Source organism: Marmota marmota, unplaced genomic scaffold, assembly GCF_001458135.2.
Source record: "Marmota marmota marmota unplaced genomic scaffold, marMar, whole genome shotgun sequence".
Taxonomy (NCBI): domain Eukaryota; kingdom Metazoa; phylum Chordata; class Mammalia; order Rodentia; family Sciuridae; genus Marmota; species Marmota marmota.
The window spans coordinates 16,391,436-16,409,896 of NW_026000153.1; the positions used below are offsets into that span (position 1 = coordinate 16,391,436).

The following is an 18,461-nucleotide window of genomic DNA, read 5'->3' on the forward strand; positions in this document are numbered from 1 at the left end:
TACATACAATGGAATATTACTCAGCATTAAAAGAGAATAAAATCATGGCATTTGCAGGTAAATGGATGGTGTTGGTGAAGATAATACTAAGTGAAGTTAGCCAAACCCCAAAAAACAAACGGCGAATGTTTTCTCTGATGTTAGGTGATTGACTCATAGTGGGTAGGGAGGGAGAGCATGGGAGGAATAGAGGAACTCTAGATAGGGCAGAGGGGTGGGAGGGGATGGGAGGGGGCAGGGGGTTAGCAATGGTGGTGAAATGTGATGGACATCATTATCCAAAGTACATGTATGAAGACATGAATTGGTGTGAACATACTTTATATACAAACCGAGATATGAAATATTGTGTTCTGTATGTGTAATAAGAATTGTGTTGCATTCCACTGTCATGTATTTAAAAAATAAAAGCAACTAAAGAAAAAAGAAAGGCAATTGGATGGTTTGATCTTCAGCACCACATTAAAATTTTTTTTTGAATGAACAGAAGAGGGAATGAATGCAAGAAAACTGCAAGATCTTCTTTCTTTAGTGTAGACATTTAAACATATGTATTATCTGAAACTATCTTCTTCTTAGAATTATAATATCAAAATGATACAGTGTGTTTTCCATTCTGGTAGAGAAGTACTGGCTTAAAACCTTCACCTATTTTTAATCTTTAGAGTTTCTGTTTGCTCATTTTTCCTTCTAAACAAACCTCTACCTATAGGTGTTCAGTGTAACATATGAAGGGTCATAAATGACATCCAGCAACATGAACCTCTCCTTTCCTGTAGCTTTTTCAAGCATTCACTTACAGAATTTCCCCCTTCCTGTTTTTTCCCTTCCCTTCCCTTCTCCATGTTTAGCCTGTATACTTCTTTAGTGGGAATCTCTTGAAATTCTATAATTAATTGTTTATACCTACATTAAATGCTTTTTTCTCATCAGATTTAAAATAAAACCTGAAGATTCTGAAATTACTGTGATTTTGTTGATTACTTTTCATAGAGAAATTGGATTTTCCCTATTTCTACTTCCTCAAACACTCCTACAGCCCTGATTTTTAAGGATGCATTCTCTTTTCAGACAAGATACCCCAAGAAAGAGCAAAAGAATATAGAACTTTATAGAGAAGAAGAGTAAGCAGTTCCTGGTGAAATAATAGAAATCTTGGTCATCAAGAAGGCAGTAATTAGAAGACAATATAAAATTGGAAAGAGACATTTGGCACTTGGTATTTCCAAGTCAGATCCCAATTCTGCCACTTAGAATAGCTATGTGGCCTTGATAAATTATGTAACTTTCTCTGTGCCTCAGTTTCTTTGTTAGTACCCTGGGACCAATAGAAATGAAATGAAATTATATGATGCCTGACATACAGTAAGTGGCCACTAAATATTGGCAATTATTACCTAATCTGTATTTAATCTGCTTCCCTCAGGCACTAATACTTCCTTAGATGTTTATAAAGGTGAACATGTTGTTTCAGTAGAGTAAGTCATGGAGAAATATTGCACTTGGAACAAGGTGAAGGTGAAGCTGGTTTGCCAGGTTTATTTTGGAGAATATTGGCAATCAGTTGTCTCACTGCTACCATGAGGATAGTGTAACTGAATTCATGGGTGCTATTTGGAATAGGCATTTTATGTGAGGACAAAAGCAATTGTTGGGGGAGGAGTTAGTACCCATAGCCAAAGAACTATGCACTACGAAAACAGCAAACAATAATGATATACAAGCAGGGTGCAACACTTTCATGGCAGGTGAAAAATGAATGTGGTACTTAAGCAAGGCTCCCGAGACAGTAGTGTGTGATTGAAAAGTCTACTCTGACTATGTATACTGTGTTTTGAGAAATAGGCAAGCCCCCTGGGCTGTCAAATGCTGAATAATATATTAGCAGGAATAGTATCATGTTATTTTTAGTGACTCCTTTGCTCACCATTAACCTAGGCAGTAACTTTTTCTCTATTCAATGATATCCTGACCTCTGAGATTTCCTTTTTGCCTTCCACAGTATACTTTTTCCATGCTAAATAAAAAAGGTGTCATGATTTCCTTAGCAGAAAATCTGTTATTATTGTCCCTTGGAAGTTATTCTTTAGCTTATCCAAGAGATATAAATTTATTTTTGCATTTCTAAGACACAGTTGTTGTTTCCCTAGTCTCAGTTGATATAAAGCTGTAGGATTTTGGAAACGGTTTGCCAAGTGTCTTTCATTTTCAGCAATGAAATCTAGCCTACTGGACTAGGTTGTAACAATGCAAGCAGTTTTCCTTTAGATAAATCCAAAGGCCTTTATAGTCACTCTCTAATCATGTACTCCATTTAATTACAAATGAAGACTGTTGCTCCTAAAACATTGCTGTGTCTTTCATCTCTGATGTCTTTTTGAGGCTCGACAACAAAGGACCATATCCTTCTGTATAGGCATGGTTTCTACCAAACTGGCCATCCAGTTATGATAGGAACTGAATTTTTCAAACCCTGATCTTCCACAAACAATGTAGCTATCAATTTAATATAACTTGTTTCATTCAGTTCTATATTCATGAGTCATAAAGTTGAATTATTTAATTATTCTAGACAGAAAGAGAATTTTGGCTACTGGGAACATCCTCGCCTGGAGGAGCAAGTACCCTGTACCCTGGCTGCAGAGGTATAAGAGCTCCCCTTGACACCCTGGTGGGAGGGGTCTCCAGCCTGGAGGGGTGAGTCTCCTCGCCCCTACCATGGCTGACTATATTCATGGGTCATAAAGTTGAATTATTTAGTTATTCTAGGCAGAAAGAGAATTTTGGCTACCCAGAACATTATATTTCTAGGTATCTATGTACAAAATAAGAAAAATATAATTCCTTTCATTTTTTTCCTCTTAGCATTTAGGATTATCTTGTTTATATAAATTTGTATTCTGCATTTTTAGTGACTTTCTTCTGTTTTTAAACAACTTTGTGAACATAAATTTTAATATCTCCTTAATGTTCTATCATGTGTCTGTATTATTATTTATTGATTTTTCTACAATATGTATATGTAGGTAATTTAATAATGCTACAGATATGCTGAGATGAGTACTTTTTATGTAAGCCTTTTACTTATTAAAATTATTTCTTTAGAAAAGAGATATAGAATTAGGAATATTTGGTGTAAGGGTAAATTTTTTTGACGTTCTTTGTATATATGTGACTAAACCCGTTTCAAAATGATAGAAATTTACATCTTCACCTTCAAGATAAAAATTATGTTCCACTTTTTAACCTTGAAAATCATGCCCTAATTTAAGAATTTGCATATTTACAAATACTGTAAATAGATGATATTTCATGGTAGTTTATGCACATAGTAACTTATGGTTTGACTTTAAACTAGGCTTTCCTTTGAGTTTATTTGTATGAGACTAATTTGAAGCTTAAAATGAAGAAAAGCTTCCTGATAGAAGATCCACCTGTGGGAAAAGAGAACTTGGCAACTTTTATATTTTTATATTTGTATTTATGTTAGTAAAATCTGAGACTTCCCAATATAGCCATGTCACTATAATGCTGATCCACAGGTCTACTCAGTGGGGGATTTTTACACAAGAGAGACTTCTTGAAAAAGGTTTTATGTAATGAAATAATGACAACAGTAATTTCAGCTAAATTAATTTAATGCATTATGCCAAATGCTTTTTGAGTTTTATAAATATCGACATAATCCTCTCCACTACCTTTGAAGCAAGTAGAATTCTTATTGTTGGATTATTTGGAAAGAAACTTGGAAGACATTAAGCATTTAGCAAGTAGCTGAGCTAGAAAGTTTGACTCCAGAGTCTGCATTCTTAGTCACTACAGTATGATGCTATATTTTCTCCTTTGATGTGATCAAAAGTGAAGTTCATTCATATTAAACTCAAGTCTGTGATACCTAATACTATTTACTCTAACTGAAGACAAATCATTGGCGTTTGCTATATGTCAAACAGTGGATAATCATGTCAACATATTTATTTATTTTTAGCTAACACTAATACTTCTGTATACAAAGTACTGTTCTAGAGGCTAGGATATAAAATTAAATATTCATAGCCTCATTTGTTGGGAGTTGTATATCCGCAGCTGATTGAAAACCAAAGTGATAAATGCTTTAATGTGTGTAAGATTAAAAGAAGTAGCACTGAACTGCTCTGGATTGGCCAAATAAAACTTCACAAAAGTGTGCCATTCACAAGAGTTGGGCAGGATACATGTTTTCAAAGAATAACATAACATATGGATATGTATGCAAGTGAGGGAGTAGACACATTAAAAGTCAAGGATGTTTGAAAAAAATGTGATGCATAGGAATTAGTGTTCTATTCCTCACTTAGGGGAGATGAAGTGGAAAATGTGGTCCCATCCAAGAATGTGAGGGGGTTTTGCTCATGCTAAAAAGTTTGCACTTTATCCTATAGAAGTCACAGAATGTCTATAGGTACCAGACAAAGTCCATGAGTGCCCAGTAGGGTATGGCAGAGTCTATGGAAAACAGGAAAGCACATACCACAGCTAAAGAGAATAGCTGCTTCTTAGCATGTGTAGGTAGGATCCAGATTTCAGATCCTTCAGCTTTACCTGAAAATTTATAAATATAGGTTCGTATGCAAAATCTGTAAGTTTTTCAATCTTCATTGTAGGATGACAATGAACCTTGGGATGGCATTATTGACCTTGAGAGGTCAGGGTGTTCAGCTTAAAGTGGTCTAATACAAATAATTCTCTTAACAAGACTATGAGGTAGATCAGATATTAGCACAGTTTTTAACAGTGTGGAAGTTGAAGTCCGAAGAGGTTAAAAAACTTTGCCTGAGCCCTTTCATCTGATTAGTGGCAGAACCAAAATTGTTCAGTTTTCCTTCTGTGAATCAATGCTGCTTCCAGATAAGACCACGATTTCTGAAATACTTATACCTTATCTCCTTAGTTTAGTTTTTGAGTGCTCCTATGTTATAGGAAAAAACAAAATCAAAAAACAAAACAGAGCATTTGTAAATCATGCCTTCATATTTTGAGACAAAAACTTGAGAAAATCAATATTTAGGAGTCATCAGACAGTAATAGGGTCTACTGAATGAATCAAGAGTGAAGATCATAGGCATCTGCATTCGCATAGTACACATTCCCCCAAAGCACCAACCTGTGCAGGAGTTCAGTATCTGCATAAACAAATCACTCAGGTGGAAGAAAGGTAGGTTTGATATAAAAACAGTATTTGGTTTTAAGTTTCTCCTAGGTGATTGAGAGTGGCAAAGCTAGTTCCAAAATACTGCAAATATAAGATGAAAACCATTATATTTCTTTGTGAAAACAATTAGAATAAAATACCATCTAGTAGTTTACTTAAGCCTAATTGTTGCTCAAATTATTCCTGTCTTCAGAAAAGTTGGCGTCCCCTTTGGATTATCATACTGGGCAAAGTTTCTGTTTGTCTAAGGGGGGCTTATTTGCTTACTTGGGGGTACATAAACTAAACTGAGGATTATAGTTCCTGACAATCTGAGTGTAAAACAAGAGCTAGGAGCTATATGAATTACTACAAACTGAATAGCTTAAAGTGACAGCTGTTTATTCACTGGTGGTTGTGGAGGCCAGCAGTCCCAATCAAGGTGTTGGCAGGCACATTCTGAAGGCTCTGGGGGAGGATCTTTCCTTGCCTCTTTCAGTACCTGGTAGCTGTAGGTGTCCTTGGTTCTGTTCTCTGTCCCACTGGTCACGTTGCTGCTACTTCTTCTGAAAGTCTACTGCCTCTTGCCTCTTTCTTAGACATAGCATTTAAGTCCTACCCCCATAATCTGGGGGAGTCTTATTATCTTAAAATCCTTAATTTAATGCTGTTGGTAAAACACTTTTTTTCTGAATAAAGTAACATTTACAAATTCTAGGGAGTAGAACTTGATATGTTTAGGTGGTCATTATTCAAATGGTTACAGACAGTATAAGGTTTGATTCAAGCCCTAAATAAGATGTGTCTTTAGCCACAGGACTCAGTTCTAAGGCAAGACTTCACTGTGAGCAGAAGCCCAATGTCCAAATCAAAGTGATAGAGTCATATGTCATGATTATAAATTATTATAAATAGGAAGACACATGGCACAGCTAGGAGCTAGGAGGCAGTGTTTCCTACCACATTGAAGCAGGCAGAAGCAGCAACCTCTGTTCTGGCAGCTTCTTGAAGATGTGACAATGCCCTGAAGATACAGGCTAAAAAATGTGCCGGTAAGGCAGGTTGATGACACCTGATTACAATGGAGTCAGCCAGTAAAATACAAATGTCTAGAGGCCCAGGCCTCACTCTTAGCTGGGCTCATGTCTCTCAGTTTCAGTCTCTGTGTGTTACCATCCCTATCCCTCTGCTCCACAATCTGACTAATTCAAGCCAAAATTTTTTATACATGACTCAGCCTTTTCTTGCTGATAATATCTCTTGGCATATCCAAAGGGTCACTAGTCCACAAGGTTATCGTGACCTGCTCATATTTATCAATATTATCTTCCCACACTGAGTCACGTGTCCTCTTTCCTAAAATAGTTCTCCTTATCACTTTCCCTGGAGCAAACATGCATCTGCTGCAATGAGCAAAGCATTTCCCGCCTAACAGAAATTCCCATGAAAACCAAAACAAAAGGTTAAATGGAAAGACAGAATGTATTGAATTTTAGAACCACTGCCTTAGAGCTTTTAAGTCTTAGAAACATGTTAATTGCCATCACAGTTCATTCTCTCATAGTTTATTCTCTCTTTGAACCTGAGCATTTTTTTTTTTTTTTAGTGATTAATCAGGTACAAGGAGAATTATAGTGGACAGGACCCATGATCCATCTGTAGCCACTGGACTGTCACCTGATTGCCTCTTGGGTGGTTGTGTTTCTCTGGAATGACTTAAATAAAGTGAACATGTGACATTGCTTCCTCAGGGTAGAAGACAGAGTAATTGGCACATTTATCAACTGCTACTCTGTTTGAGGCCATTCAGATATCTTTGTGTGTGTGCTGTGATATCATTTCCTCTGTGGTTTCCTGATGCTGAAAATCTTTCCTGGTTAAACTTATATCATACTGTATCACGAGTGATAAAGAGTCTTAAACATATTTGGCATGCATGACGTTATTAAAGAAGAAATTAAGGAAGCAGATGTGCAGATGTTAATGCTTTGTTACATTATGCTGTCCCTCATATTTCTGTGGACTTTCAAAAGAAAAGCTTTACTATACCAAATAAGGTGATGCCTTATTGCAACTAGATTCCAAAGATTTAACTTCCATAGAATATATAGCACACTGCCATCAAGGAGACAAAGAGGAAGACATGTATTAAATATAACTTATATCTTACTATACCTGACTTTCTTAAGCAGCACTTGTGCCTGCAGGAAAAACGACAAAGTGCTAATGGCAATCATGTGGAGTCTTTGGTGTTGTCAATGTTCCTTTCTCCTTATGTGTGTGTCCCCCCCTCCCCTGACACCTGCCATGTCAGGAACACTAGAATCTCAGCACAGTGGGAAAGGGCACTGAATACTTTAGATAGTGTAGTGTAGGAGAAAGATGGTAGGCTCTGCCATCATAAACTTTCCCCTTCTACTCATGTTGTCTTCTTCTATAAAATGGAAGCAATCTGGGCCACTGTGCAGATAAAATGAGACAGAGAATGCTAACTGCTGTCCTTAGTAGAAGGCAGGTGCCAGGGACCATCCTTTCACACTCATCCCTGCCCTTTATTCTCATCATACTTCTTAGATTGTCTAACCCTGACATGCCTTATTACAACTGGATTCAAAATTTACAAAAGCTATGCTCACTCAGAGCCCACATACTTTTCTTTGGTCACACCATGTTTTTGTCCAACGGAATATTTTACTCTTCAAATTCCTTCATTTCTTTGGTCCCCAAGAGATGAGAGTGATTCATGCTGGCATTGATTCATGTTTAAGTGACAATTTCTAGATCAATAAATGAATGTTAGTAAGAAAAAAAGTTTGGTTCGATGAATTTTGAAAAGGACCAAGAGCTGTTTTACTAAATAACATAGGTGGCTTCTGCCCCTCAGTCTGGACTCCTAAACCCCTATTAGAAATCTTAGGGGGCTGGGGATGTGGCTCAAGCGGTAGTGTGCTCGCCTGGCATGCGTGCGGCCCGGGTTCGATCCTCAGCACCACATACAAAGATGTTGTGTCCGCCGATGACTAAAAAAATAAACAAATATTAAAATTCACTCTCTCTTTAAAAAAAAAAAAAAGAAAGAAAGAAAGAAAGAAACCTTAGGGTCTCTGGGGGAAAAAAGGTCTATAACCAACCAGGAAGATGAGACATTTGAACCCTCCTGACCTGTTTTTAGAATTAAGCAAAAATCACAGTTTTTTCATTAGGCAATTGGAGAATTCCTAAGAATGAAGGAGTTACATGGTTCTCACTAGGTGAAGACAGCACACACAGTAGTTGCTTTGCTCACCACCTCTTGGAGTGGTTCCTCTTGCAGAGTTTTGCAGGCTCCTGTGCTGGAGGGGAAAGAGTGTTTTTTTTTTTTTTTTTTCCCCAGCTTTCACCAAAGTTTGTAGCAACTGGTTCTGGGATAATTTAATTAATGGCCCCATTGCCAAGGAGGATGGAATTAAAGATGTAAGTCTGGACTTCTAATATCCTGACTTTAAAGTTCATAAATCATCTTTACATTTCCCTGGGTTTTATTATTTTTCCTATTTTATTTAATAGTTGCTATTCTTTTTATTTCCTGGGCTAATTAATCTTGGAAAATATTGGAACCTCCAATTAAACCTGAGAAATATAATATAAAGAGAACACAATGATATCTGGAGGGCCTCTGTCCCTGACAGTATGGAGGACTAGAACAATCCACTGGTACAGAGATGTGTAGAAAGCATTACACAGAGAATAAGCTGCAGCCAGCACTCTCTGCTTCTTGTCTTAGAACTTAGATTTTTATGTGTCATAAGAAATTGAGACAGAACGACTATCCCGAAGATGGATAGTAGATGGGAGATTAAATACAGAATTCAGACTAAAGCTTGAACATCCAACAGATAGTATTCTCAGTGGATGAACTAGATTAAAATCAAACAGAATTAAAAAAAATTAAATCTACATTCTAAAACCTGCACTGAAAATTGAAGAGGGAAGCAATAGAGATTCTGATTTGTTTTTGGCTTTGGCTCTTGTAGGAAAGATATAAAGGGAAATTCTCCCATGAGATGGCCTAGCCATAAACTTACTGTTCTGCATATAGGCAGGAATTAATTCCACTTGGGGCCCAAAAATGCTCAAGCAGAAAATTTAATTTGATGTGGTTCTATTTTGGTCCTATTTTCCTGAGCACTTGGAAAAAAATGCAAATCATCTCTGGATAAAACACAACTATACAACAGACAAATTAAATATTAGACACAGTAGAAGAAGGAACACAGTGAAAGAGAGAATTTATGATCTGGGACATAGACTTGAATAATTTTAGTTAGAATTCATCTCAGAGATACAGAGAACACAAATATAGGGGATGTAGAGACATACAGAATGATTAAGTCTAATATATAATTAATATATATTTAATATAAATGTAATTGAATTTAATAGAAAGGCTAGGGAGATTAGAGGCAATATTTGAACATGGTTGGGAATTTTTCATAATTTTTGGAGCCAGTGAGGTGGCCCATGCCTGCAATCCCAGTCACCCAGGAGGTTGAGGTCAGCTTTAGCAACCTAGCAAGACTTTATCTCACAATGAAAACTCAAAAGGTCTGGGAACATAGTTCAGTGGTAAAACACCCCTGTGTTCAGTTCCCAGTACTAAGAATAAAATAAATAAATAAAGAAAGAACAGATTTTTAGAGGCACATTTCCTCTAATTCAAAAAGTCCTAAAGACTAACTAGATTAAATAAATATGTGATAAATTAAAGAAAGGAAAATTGAGGTCTAGTCTGATGGTGGTTAAGCTGTAGGAAACCAAAGATATACAGAAGATTTTTAAACCAGCCAGAGAAATAAATATGGATTACCTACAAAGCAATGACAATGAGACTTGTGGCTGACTTCTTGAGAACAACAGTGAATAATAGCATCTGTGGAATAATAACATCTGCCAACAGAGAATAATAGCTCAGAAATGTATAATCAGTACAACTTCTTTCAGAACAGAGGACAAACAAACTAACTTTCAGGAATATAACAACTAAGAGAATTTACTATGAGCAGATGACGAAGGAAATTCTAAATTATATTTTCCAGGAAGAGGGAATATAACCCTGAAAGAATACCTAAAATTAAAAACAAAAAAGTGAGAAAAAATTATGGAAAACATGAAGTAAGCTAAATGTCATTGATTTTGAAAAATGGTATGACAGTGTCTAATTTTTCAATTAAAAAAGTATTAAACTCAATAGCATGTGACTATAGTTCCCAAAGTGCATCCTGAGGTGTCCATGGCATCCCAGTGAACAAGCAGGAGGCCCACAGGATGTTTTCATTTTCTAGGAAAAAAATGCAAACATCTGTTGGCCACAGCATAGTAGACCAGCTCAAGGCAGTTCAGTTTTAACACTGAGCCACACTGCTTGCCTTTCAATGACTTTTTCTCTTCTTGTGCTGCGAATGGAACCCAAGGCTTCTTATGTTAAATATGCAACTGTTCTACAGGTGAGCTTCCCCTCTAGCCATTCAATGACATATCTGGCAATCTAGGTTTTTTTTTTTTTTTTAATATATTGCTATGAAAAAGATCAAGTACCAAGAGAAAATCAGTATGGAACAAAAAATAATGATTGAACTAGCTGATTTTACTCTAAGATTTGACAAGTTTTTCAGTACCTAGCATGGTCTTATGCTGTTAGATAGCAATTGTGGTAATTTAGAAAAGAAATAAAAATGTTATTTTTTTCTTTTAATTTGTATCCTATTACTTTTTTTCAAATGACTACTAAGTTAAGGCATAAATAATATTGTTTTCACCTAATTGTTGAAAAAACAAAATTAATATACTAAACAAAATGTTTCCCTTTTTGCCTGGTCACATTGAGAGGCTTTAAAAATACTGGGAACCAATAAAATTTGCAAACATCTATCATATAAGTTGGTAGGGGGATAACTAGATAGGTATTGTTTGACTTTTTATTGTGTTAAGCATGGAAGTTAAAATTGCTAGAGAAAAAGAATAGTTAAAATATGGAGTCTCTATCTTCCAAACTATTAAAAGTGAGAAAACAGTCTCAAACAATCCTTCACCAAGGTAAGATGGATTTTTTTTTTTTTTTTTTTTTTGGTGAGGCAAAAAACAAGCACCAAATAAAGAAACTAAAATGAATTAAAACAGATCTGCAATCCCAATTCATACAAAGTGAGTTCTCCAGTTAAAAGGGAAAGATACAATAGGACAACTCCCTACAATTTTCTGTTTGCAAGAACCATACCTAAGACTTAAAATTCAGAAAGGTTGACTGTATGGACATAAAATGTATGAAGAAACTCCATACCAAAAATAAACTAGTATACCTTTCATAATGTTAGACATTATGGGACTTTATGCAAGTCACTTTTTAGCAATAAAAATTTTATCAGAAAGATATCATTATTCTCAAGTTGAAAAATATTGAACAATTTTAAGACAATAAATTCGACAACTTAGTAGAATGGTAAATTTCCTATAAAATTAGGTTTTTTAAATTTACTCCAGATGAAAGAGAAAAATCTGAGTTGTCCTATCCATAAAAATTTTAATTAATAATTAAATAATTTTTAATTATTAAAAATCTCACCAGGTAAGCACCAGCTCTAGGTCGTTTAAAAACAATTTCCCACTAGTTATAGAAAGACCAAGCAATTCCAACCTTTCACAAACACTTTCAGAAAATTAGAAAAGAAGGGTTATCTAACTCACTTATGAAATAGTTACTTTAGATACAAAAACCAAACAAGGACAATACAAGAAAGAAAAATTAAAGGTCAATATCATTCGTGAAAATTTATCCAAGAAAATTTTAAACAAAACATCTTAAAAATTAGTTTATTCTTGAAATGTAAGTTTGGTTAAATATTAGAAAATGTATTAATTTTTATGTTAACATATTAATGGATAAAAAAAATGATTATTTCAGTAGATGGATAAAAATATTTTCTAAAAGTACACATCTAAAACAAAAGTTCTCATCAAACTAAAAATGGATTTCTTAACTCAACAAAGTATGCCTACAATATGTATACTCAATGATAAAACATTACACACATTTCCTTTAAAATTGGGAAGATAAAATAATTCTTTCTACTAACACTGTTCATCAATACATTGAAATTTGCAAGGCAGCACTGGAACTTGATAACTAAGTTTCTGAAAATGAATATATTTTGGAAATTCATAAAGCAATTTCATGTCTAGAGAACTCCAGGGATTTATTAAAAGCTTAAAACAAGACTTTCCTTCACCCCTATAAAATAATGAGACTGAAAAGAGATACCTACTACTTACCTGATTAATCCAACTTAATTTTTTAAATGCAATAAATATTTATTAAGCATCTATCAGACAGTGATAGACAACGGTCATGCTCTGGTCATATAGCAAAGGACAAAATGGATATTGTTATGTAACAGACTAATAAATACATTTAACTAAATATCTCCCATACAGGGCTGTGAACTTTCAGAGGGCACGGATCCTGCTTATTTGGTGACCTAGTTTTTTCTCAGCTCTTTACAATGCCTGGCACATTTGTATGAATCTAATACTTGTTATTAATTATTAGTCATTACTGTTAATCACCTAATCTATTTGTTGCATGAATATATGAATGTACCCCAAAGCCATACAGTTGCTACTTGGAAGATCCAGAGATTGGCCCAGTCTACTGACAATGGTGAAAGCAGTCACCCTTTCCTGTGAGCTTACCCTGGAGCTTGGCCTATGCTCAGCACTATACACTTGTCATCTCACTTAATCCTCAAACTCCTTAGAAAAAGATGTTATTATCCTTTTTTTAACTGGTAAGAATTCTGAACCTCAGAGAACTTAAGTGCCTTGCCCAACATCACCTGCTGGGTCTGTCCCCTTCAAAATCTGAGCTACTGTAGGCCCAAATCCTTCTCTTTTCACAGCAATTGTATGTGTAGTGCCAGAGGATCCTTGGCCACCTCCAAGGGAGCAGTTCAGTTTATTAACTAATTGGGCCTCCTGGTGCCAAGCAATCCGTTTGGCTGATTTTCTTTCCACACTGAATTGACTAATTTGTTTTACAGCAGTGACCACATCAGCTAGTTATTTTCATGGTAAATCAAATCATCCTTGTCCATTTCTTTGACTGTCTCCAACTGCCAGGAATCTGGCTAAGCACTGAGGGACAGGCATACCTAAACTATAACGCTACTTATTAATTGTGAAATCTTAGTTAAGGACTTAACTGCTTTAAGCTTTCTTTACATTTTCAGTAGAAGTGGAGTTCATACTAATTCCTGCCTTGTCTGCTTAATGAGGTGATTAAATCAAACAATTGTAAATAGCTCCTAATATAATGCCTGATCTCTCAGGAGTTTTGTTGTGCAGTAGCTGCTGTTATTAGATTTATTATTTGTAGTGTTAATCTCAATATTTAATTTCGGTATTATCTTTGTTCCAGTAAAGAGGCCTTTACTGACCTCCTTGACCTAGGTCATTTAACTTTCTTCCAATATAGGCAGAGTGAATTACTTGCCCCTTACTGGTTATTGCTCCTTTATTATGGAGTTTAAATTGTGTTGTAAAAAATTGGATCAAGTCTCTTATTCCCTACACTCTCTTCTAATTGCAGACACTTTTAGTATAAGTTCATTCATCTTTTTGCTAAGATGAATGAACTTACCCCTTCCACTGTGCCTAGCATATCAGTGTTATGGAGTTTACTGAATTGAATGAATAGGTCAAATGACTATTCACAGTGAATGGATTTGTCCATTCTCTTTTGTGCATTGTTGCTGGTGCCATTGATAGAATTACCTTGGTTATGATATGTGTAAAGACAATAAGTCTTGAACTAGATAGCTTGCTTTTAATAAAGATTTTCACTGTCTATACAGAGAGATCAATTTTTATTTATGGCACTTTTTTTTTTTTTGCTAGTGCTATATTACAGACTTTTTCTTCTGCTGTTCCTGCCATAGGACTTTATAAAAAGACTCCTTTACTTTTATTTAAACTTTTATTTCCCACATCACTTTAAGGTATACATTTTACTCTTTCTCCCTATCATTAATACATTACCATTTGACTCTATCATTAGGCTGTCAATCTGTAAAACCCTGGAGAAAGAAAGAGAGTCCTTATTTTAAATAGGCCTGATACTTTGCTAAAGAGGTTAGTGCACTATCTACAATTCTATTCTTGTCAAAAATAGGCTTTTGAAATTTTGAAGAGAAGAAATGAAATTTAGAAGAGCTACCAAACCATGAAAGATCTTGGAAGAATAAAAGAAGTAAAAAGGAAGGAGAAAACAGTATAATCCAGAGACATTGATTGACAAATAGACAAAGCTCGCTATAGAGTTCTAGGGAAGGTTCTTGCCTAATTTTGAAGTATCTGTGCAACAAGGAGTGCCCTGAGGCTAAAATCATGAAATTCACCCTAAGGAAAAATTTGTATTTCAGGGTTCCTAAAGATCAGGTCCTTCGTCCATTGTTAGTGGTCAGAAAAATGGAAATTGGAGCATTCACTGGGTAAGAAAAAGAAAGGGAAATATTTAGTGACCATTCTGAGAGAAATATTTTGCAGGTTGTGGGAGCAGGTAGTCCTTCCATTTCCAGTGACGTTTGGGTGTGACAATATGCCTGAAATAAAGCAGGAGAGATTTTTATTGGGATTCAGACAGACCTCCTGGGTTCTCAGATACTCAAAAATGTTACTAAGCAGAATAGAATTTTCTTTACAAATGAGGCTGGCAAGTTTCCCAAGATTCTGAGTCTTAGGCAGGGACAGTACTGGTTTCCTGAGACAGGACTGCCACAGCCTCACTTGTGCTCTGGCACAATCTGACCCGATTCACAAAGAAAGCCTATGGAATCTTATTAACCTCAGACTTTGTATAAAAAGTTCTTTCTGCAGATGGGAGCTCAGAGCAGCTCATTTGCTTCATAGTTGCGCTCATTCTACAGCAAATGAGAACTGCAATCAACTTCTTTTGCCAAACATAAGAAGAATTTATAGTTTTACTTCAAACTGAATGGTTTTTGATGCAAAAGAATTGATAAGGCTAAAGTTTCATATTGAAAATATTACATACAGATAGTAATCAGGGTAGGGGAGAAGGAAGTACAGTTCCTTGCACTGCTTCCGTCGAAATTTTCAATCAACTGCAGATAGCTTTTGCTTAGCAAAACTTTGACATATGTCCCTTGACCTTTACCAACTACCCTTTCACGTTTGACACTTAACATTTGCTACATGATTAAAATTCAGCGTTAATTAATTTCAACACTATCAGTTAAGTTAAATTTAGCTAAGAACACTCACTTTTGTCTTTTGTGAGTAGCACAGCAGTGTTATTACAAAGAGGTAGTCAGGAGGGCAACAGAGATACGAGAAGAGAAGAATGATTCAGTGTGCAGATAATTGTTTCGAGTGAAATTTAGCTTGGTATTTTTGTTCCTGTCCTCAGTAGAACTGAGATTTAGCACCTCCCGCTGGCATTTAGCCCCCACCGTCATGCAGAAGGAGGCTGTGCTGGGTGGATGCTGAGAACGAGCCACACCAGAATTAAATTATAGCACAGTTCTAACACTGGCAAGAATTTTCTCTGGCCAGCTCTTGGGTACAAACCTGGTGATCCCAAAAATGAGGCAAGGCACTGCTTGAAAGGATCTCCATATGGTGTGTGGTATCATCTTCAATAAGGGAGAGTGACATGGTTGTTTAAAGAGCATGGCCCCCAAAGTGCTGACCATTCCCAAAGAAAACAGTGGAAGCCAGAATATTGAGCCATAATATAGTTGTAGTTCTGTGCTTAAAAAGGTCATCTATGAAATTATATTATTGATAACTTATTCCATAGAACAACAACAACAAAAGATTATTAGAATGAATAAAACCCTTGAAATTTGACCTCTTTCACTGAGTGTTCCAAGTGGAAAAAACAAAGCAAAGCAAAACAAACATTTTTATTAGCTTCTGTCTTCCATATTCGTTTACTCTGTGAAGAGGTTATAATAAGAATGTGGATAGGCATTTCTTGCTTTTACCTGAAGCTCAAAATGCTACACAATACCTTCAACTATTACTCTTTGCAGTGAAATTGTGGTCCATAAATTTATTGAGCCACTGAAGTACTTTTATCCTTTAGATGCACATACAGCCCTTCACTGGGTTGAGAGTATAGGTCAAATACAATTTATATGCAAATTGCTGATATGTGGCTTGCTGAAGATCTATTACTAGATATTAAGTTCTTTGACATAGTATACTCACGTATCCCCCAATTGTTTATAAAAAACAAAACAAAGCAATTTTGTAGCATTCAAATATCATAAAACATTTTGCCTCCAGTAATTCAACTTTGTTTTCTTCTGGGTTTCCAGTCACCTGGCTTTGCTGCTATACTTTGCTGCTATACTTCTGTGTTCTTCCATCTCCAGCAGTCACTGGGCCCCCCTGGACACCAATTCAGCTTTCAAACTGGGCCGGCTCCCCACATCTTCCCTGAATACACTTCTAAGAATTCATTGCCACCCATATGGACTCCCCTGGTCTCAGGACCCCCATCCTGCCTTGCTGTAGTGACCTTGGCTCACCTGCCATTGAAATGATACAGGAAAAGACTGAGTTTTAATATTCAAGGAGCATACATAGATGACCGTGCTGGAAAGAATCATCCACTATGTCTTGGAACAAATAATATTTTTTTTAAGAGTGGGAAGATTTTATACAAATGTGGTTTTCTAGTTCTTGGATCTTCTGGTCTTTTTCAGTTTTACTTGGTGGATAATAAGAAGAAATTGAATTTGAATATTTATTTTCAAATGAAAATTTATACATCTCTATATTTTACAATATTTTCCTTCAATGTAGCCACCAACATATCTTAAGATTGAAAGTAGTTTTATGTTATAAATTATTTTTCTCTTGTTTTTCCATTTTAAGGTGCTACACAATGGCCTCATTATGGAAATGAAGCATCCGACTGTGGGGAAGATTTCAGTCCCAGGTTTGAAAATGTTTGTTATTTTCCATGACACCGTCCTTCATTGATTGTCCTACATGCTATTTCCTGCAGGTACCTAGTGTTTCCCTAAACAACTTATCAAGGCATTATCCAAGCTTATAATTCTGGATAAAAGGGGAACCCTAGGTCCAGACCATAGGAATGTATACTGAGACCACAGAGCTGTGTCTTAGCTCTGTGGAATGTCTGATTGCCTCAGTGACAAAAAATGTTTATATTTCCTCACTCTGTTTTGTGTAGATATGTACACACAAAAGTACATTATGTAATTACCAACTATAGATAATAATAAATATTGCACATATTAAGAAATATAGTAGGGTTCATATGAGAATGAGAGAGGAAAACAGGCGAGAGAGAAATGATCTTTTTTATTTCAGAACTGTGGTTTAGGGTATGGATCTTGGCTTTGCAAGTCGAGAAACTAAATGTTTTCATTAAACCCAGAATAGATTGAATTTTTTAAAGTTGACTCATACCAGACAAACTCACCAAAGACTGCTGCTTAAGTCAAAATGCCAACATTTTCATTTCCAGAGGTGGTTTCTTCCTGGTAGTTAGGAGCCTCATGCCCACTCTCAGAAGATCCTGGTGGGTGGTTCAACCAAACTGTAGTGAGAGCTTATGAGCAGTGTACTGCCCCACCTGATTGATTTCATTATAACATCACCACCTTTCATATCTGTTGTCTCTTTCCTTTGGGCATTGCAGGAAAAATACTCCATGTTCTTATTCATTTTAATCTTTATTTTCTAGACGGTATGTAAAGCATACATTTATAATTTATTTTCTTCTTATAGAGGAGAATGGAATTAGCTAGGATATAACTTTTTGTTGAAGCTCTTTCCTAGTCCCTTTTTTGAAATTTGGATAGTCTTAGTCACCTCATTCAAATGGCACAGAGCATGTGCTTCTGCAGGTACCTGACCTCACTTGTTGAATAACAGTTACTGTTAATTTCATTCTAAGTATAATCTAATTCTAAGACTTGGGGTCAGCTTGACAATTTCCCACAACATTATGATAATGACCACTGGTAAGCTGAAAGAATATGGAGAGGCAAGAATAATGAACAGAGCAAGTTGAAAGAGACAATGTGAAGTACTGGTATGTAAGGAATGTTGTGTGTGGATTTAGAAGATAACTAGGAGGCTAAGTTCACATTGCCATAGGGACATGCATACGGTATAGAAAGGTGGTGGAAATGTGTTGATAAAAGTAAAAATGGTCATTCATTCATTCACGGTACTGAATATTTACTGTGTGCTTTGA

The 18,461-nt window shown here is 35.8% G+C and overlaps 1 protein-coding gene across 7 annotated transcripts in view; it reads left to right on the forward strand.

Moving 5' to 3' along the window:
- Sugct (succinyl-CoA:glutarate-CoA transferase) overlaps nt 1-18,461 on the forward strand; it is a 702,721-nt gene that overhangs the window by 592,244 nt on the left and 92,016 nt on the right. For all 7 annotated transcript variants that reach the window (XM_048786483.1, XM_048786480.1, XM_015490245.2 and 4 more), the window contains one exon: nt 17,108-17,171. In XM_048786483.1, coding sequence (XP_048642440.1) covers nt 17,108-17,171 — 64 coding nt within the window. The remainder of the gene's footprint in view (nt 1-17,107; nt 17,172-18,461) is intronic.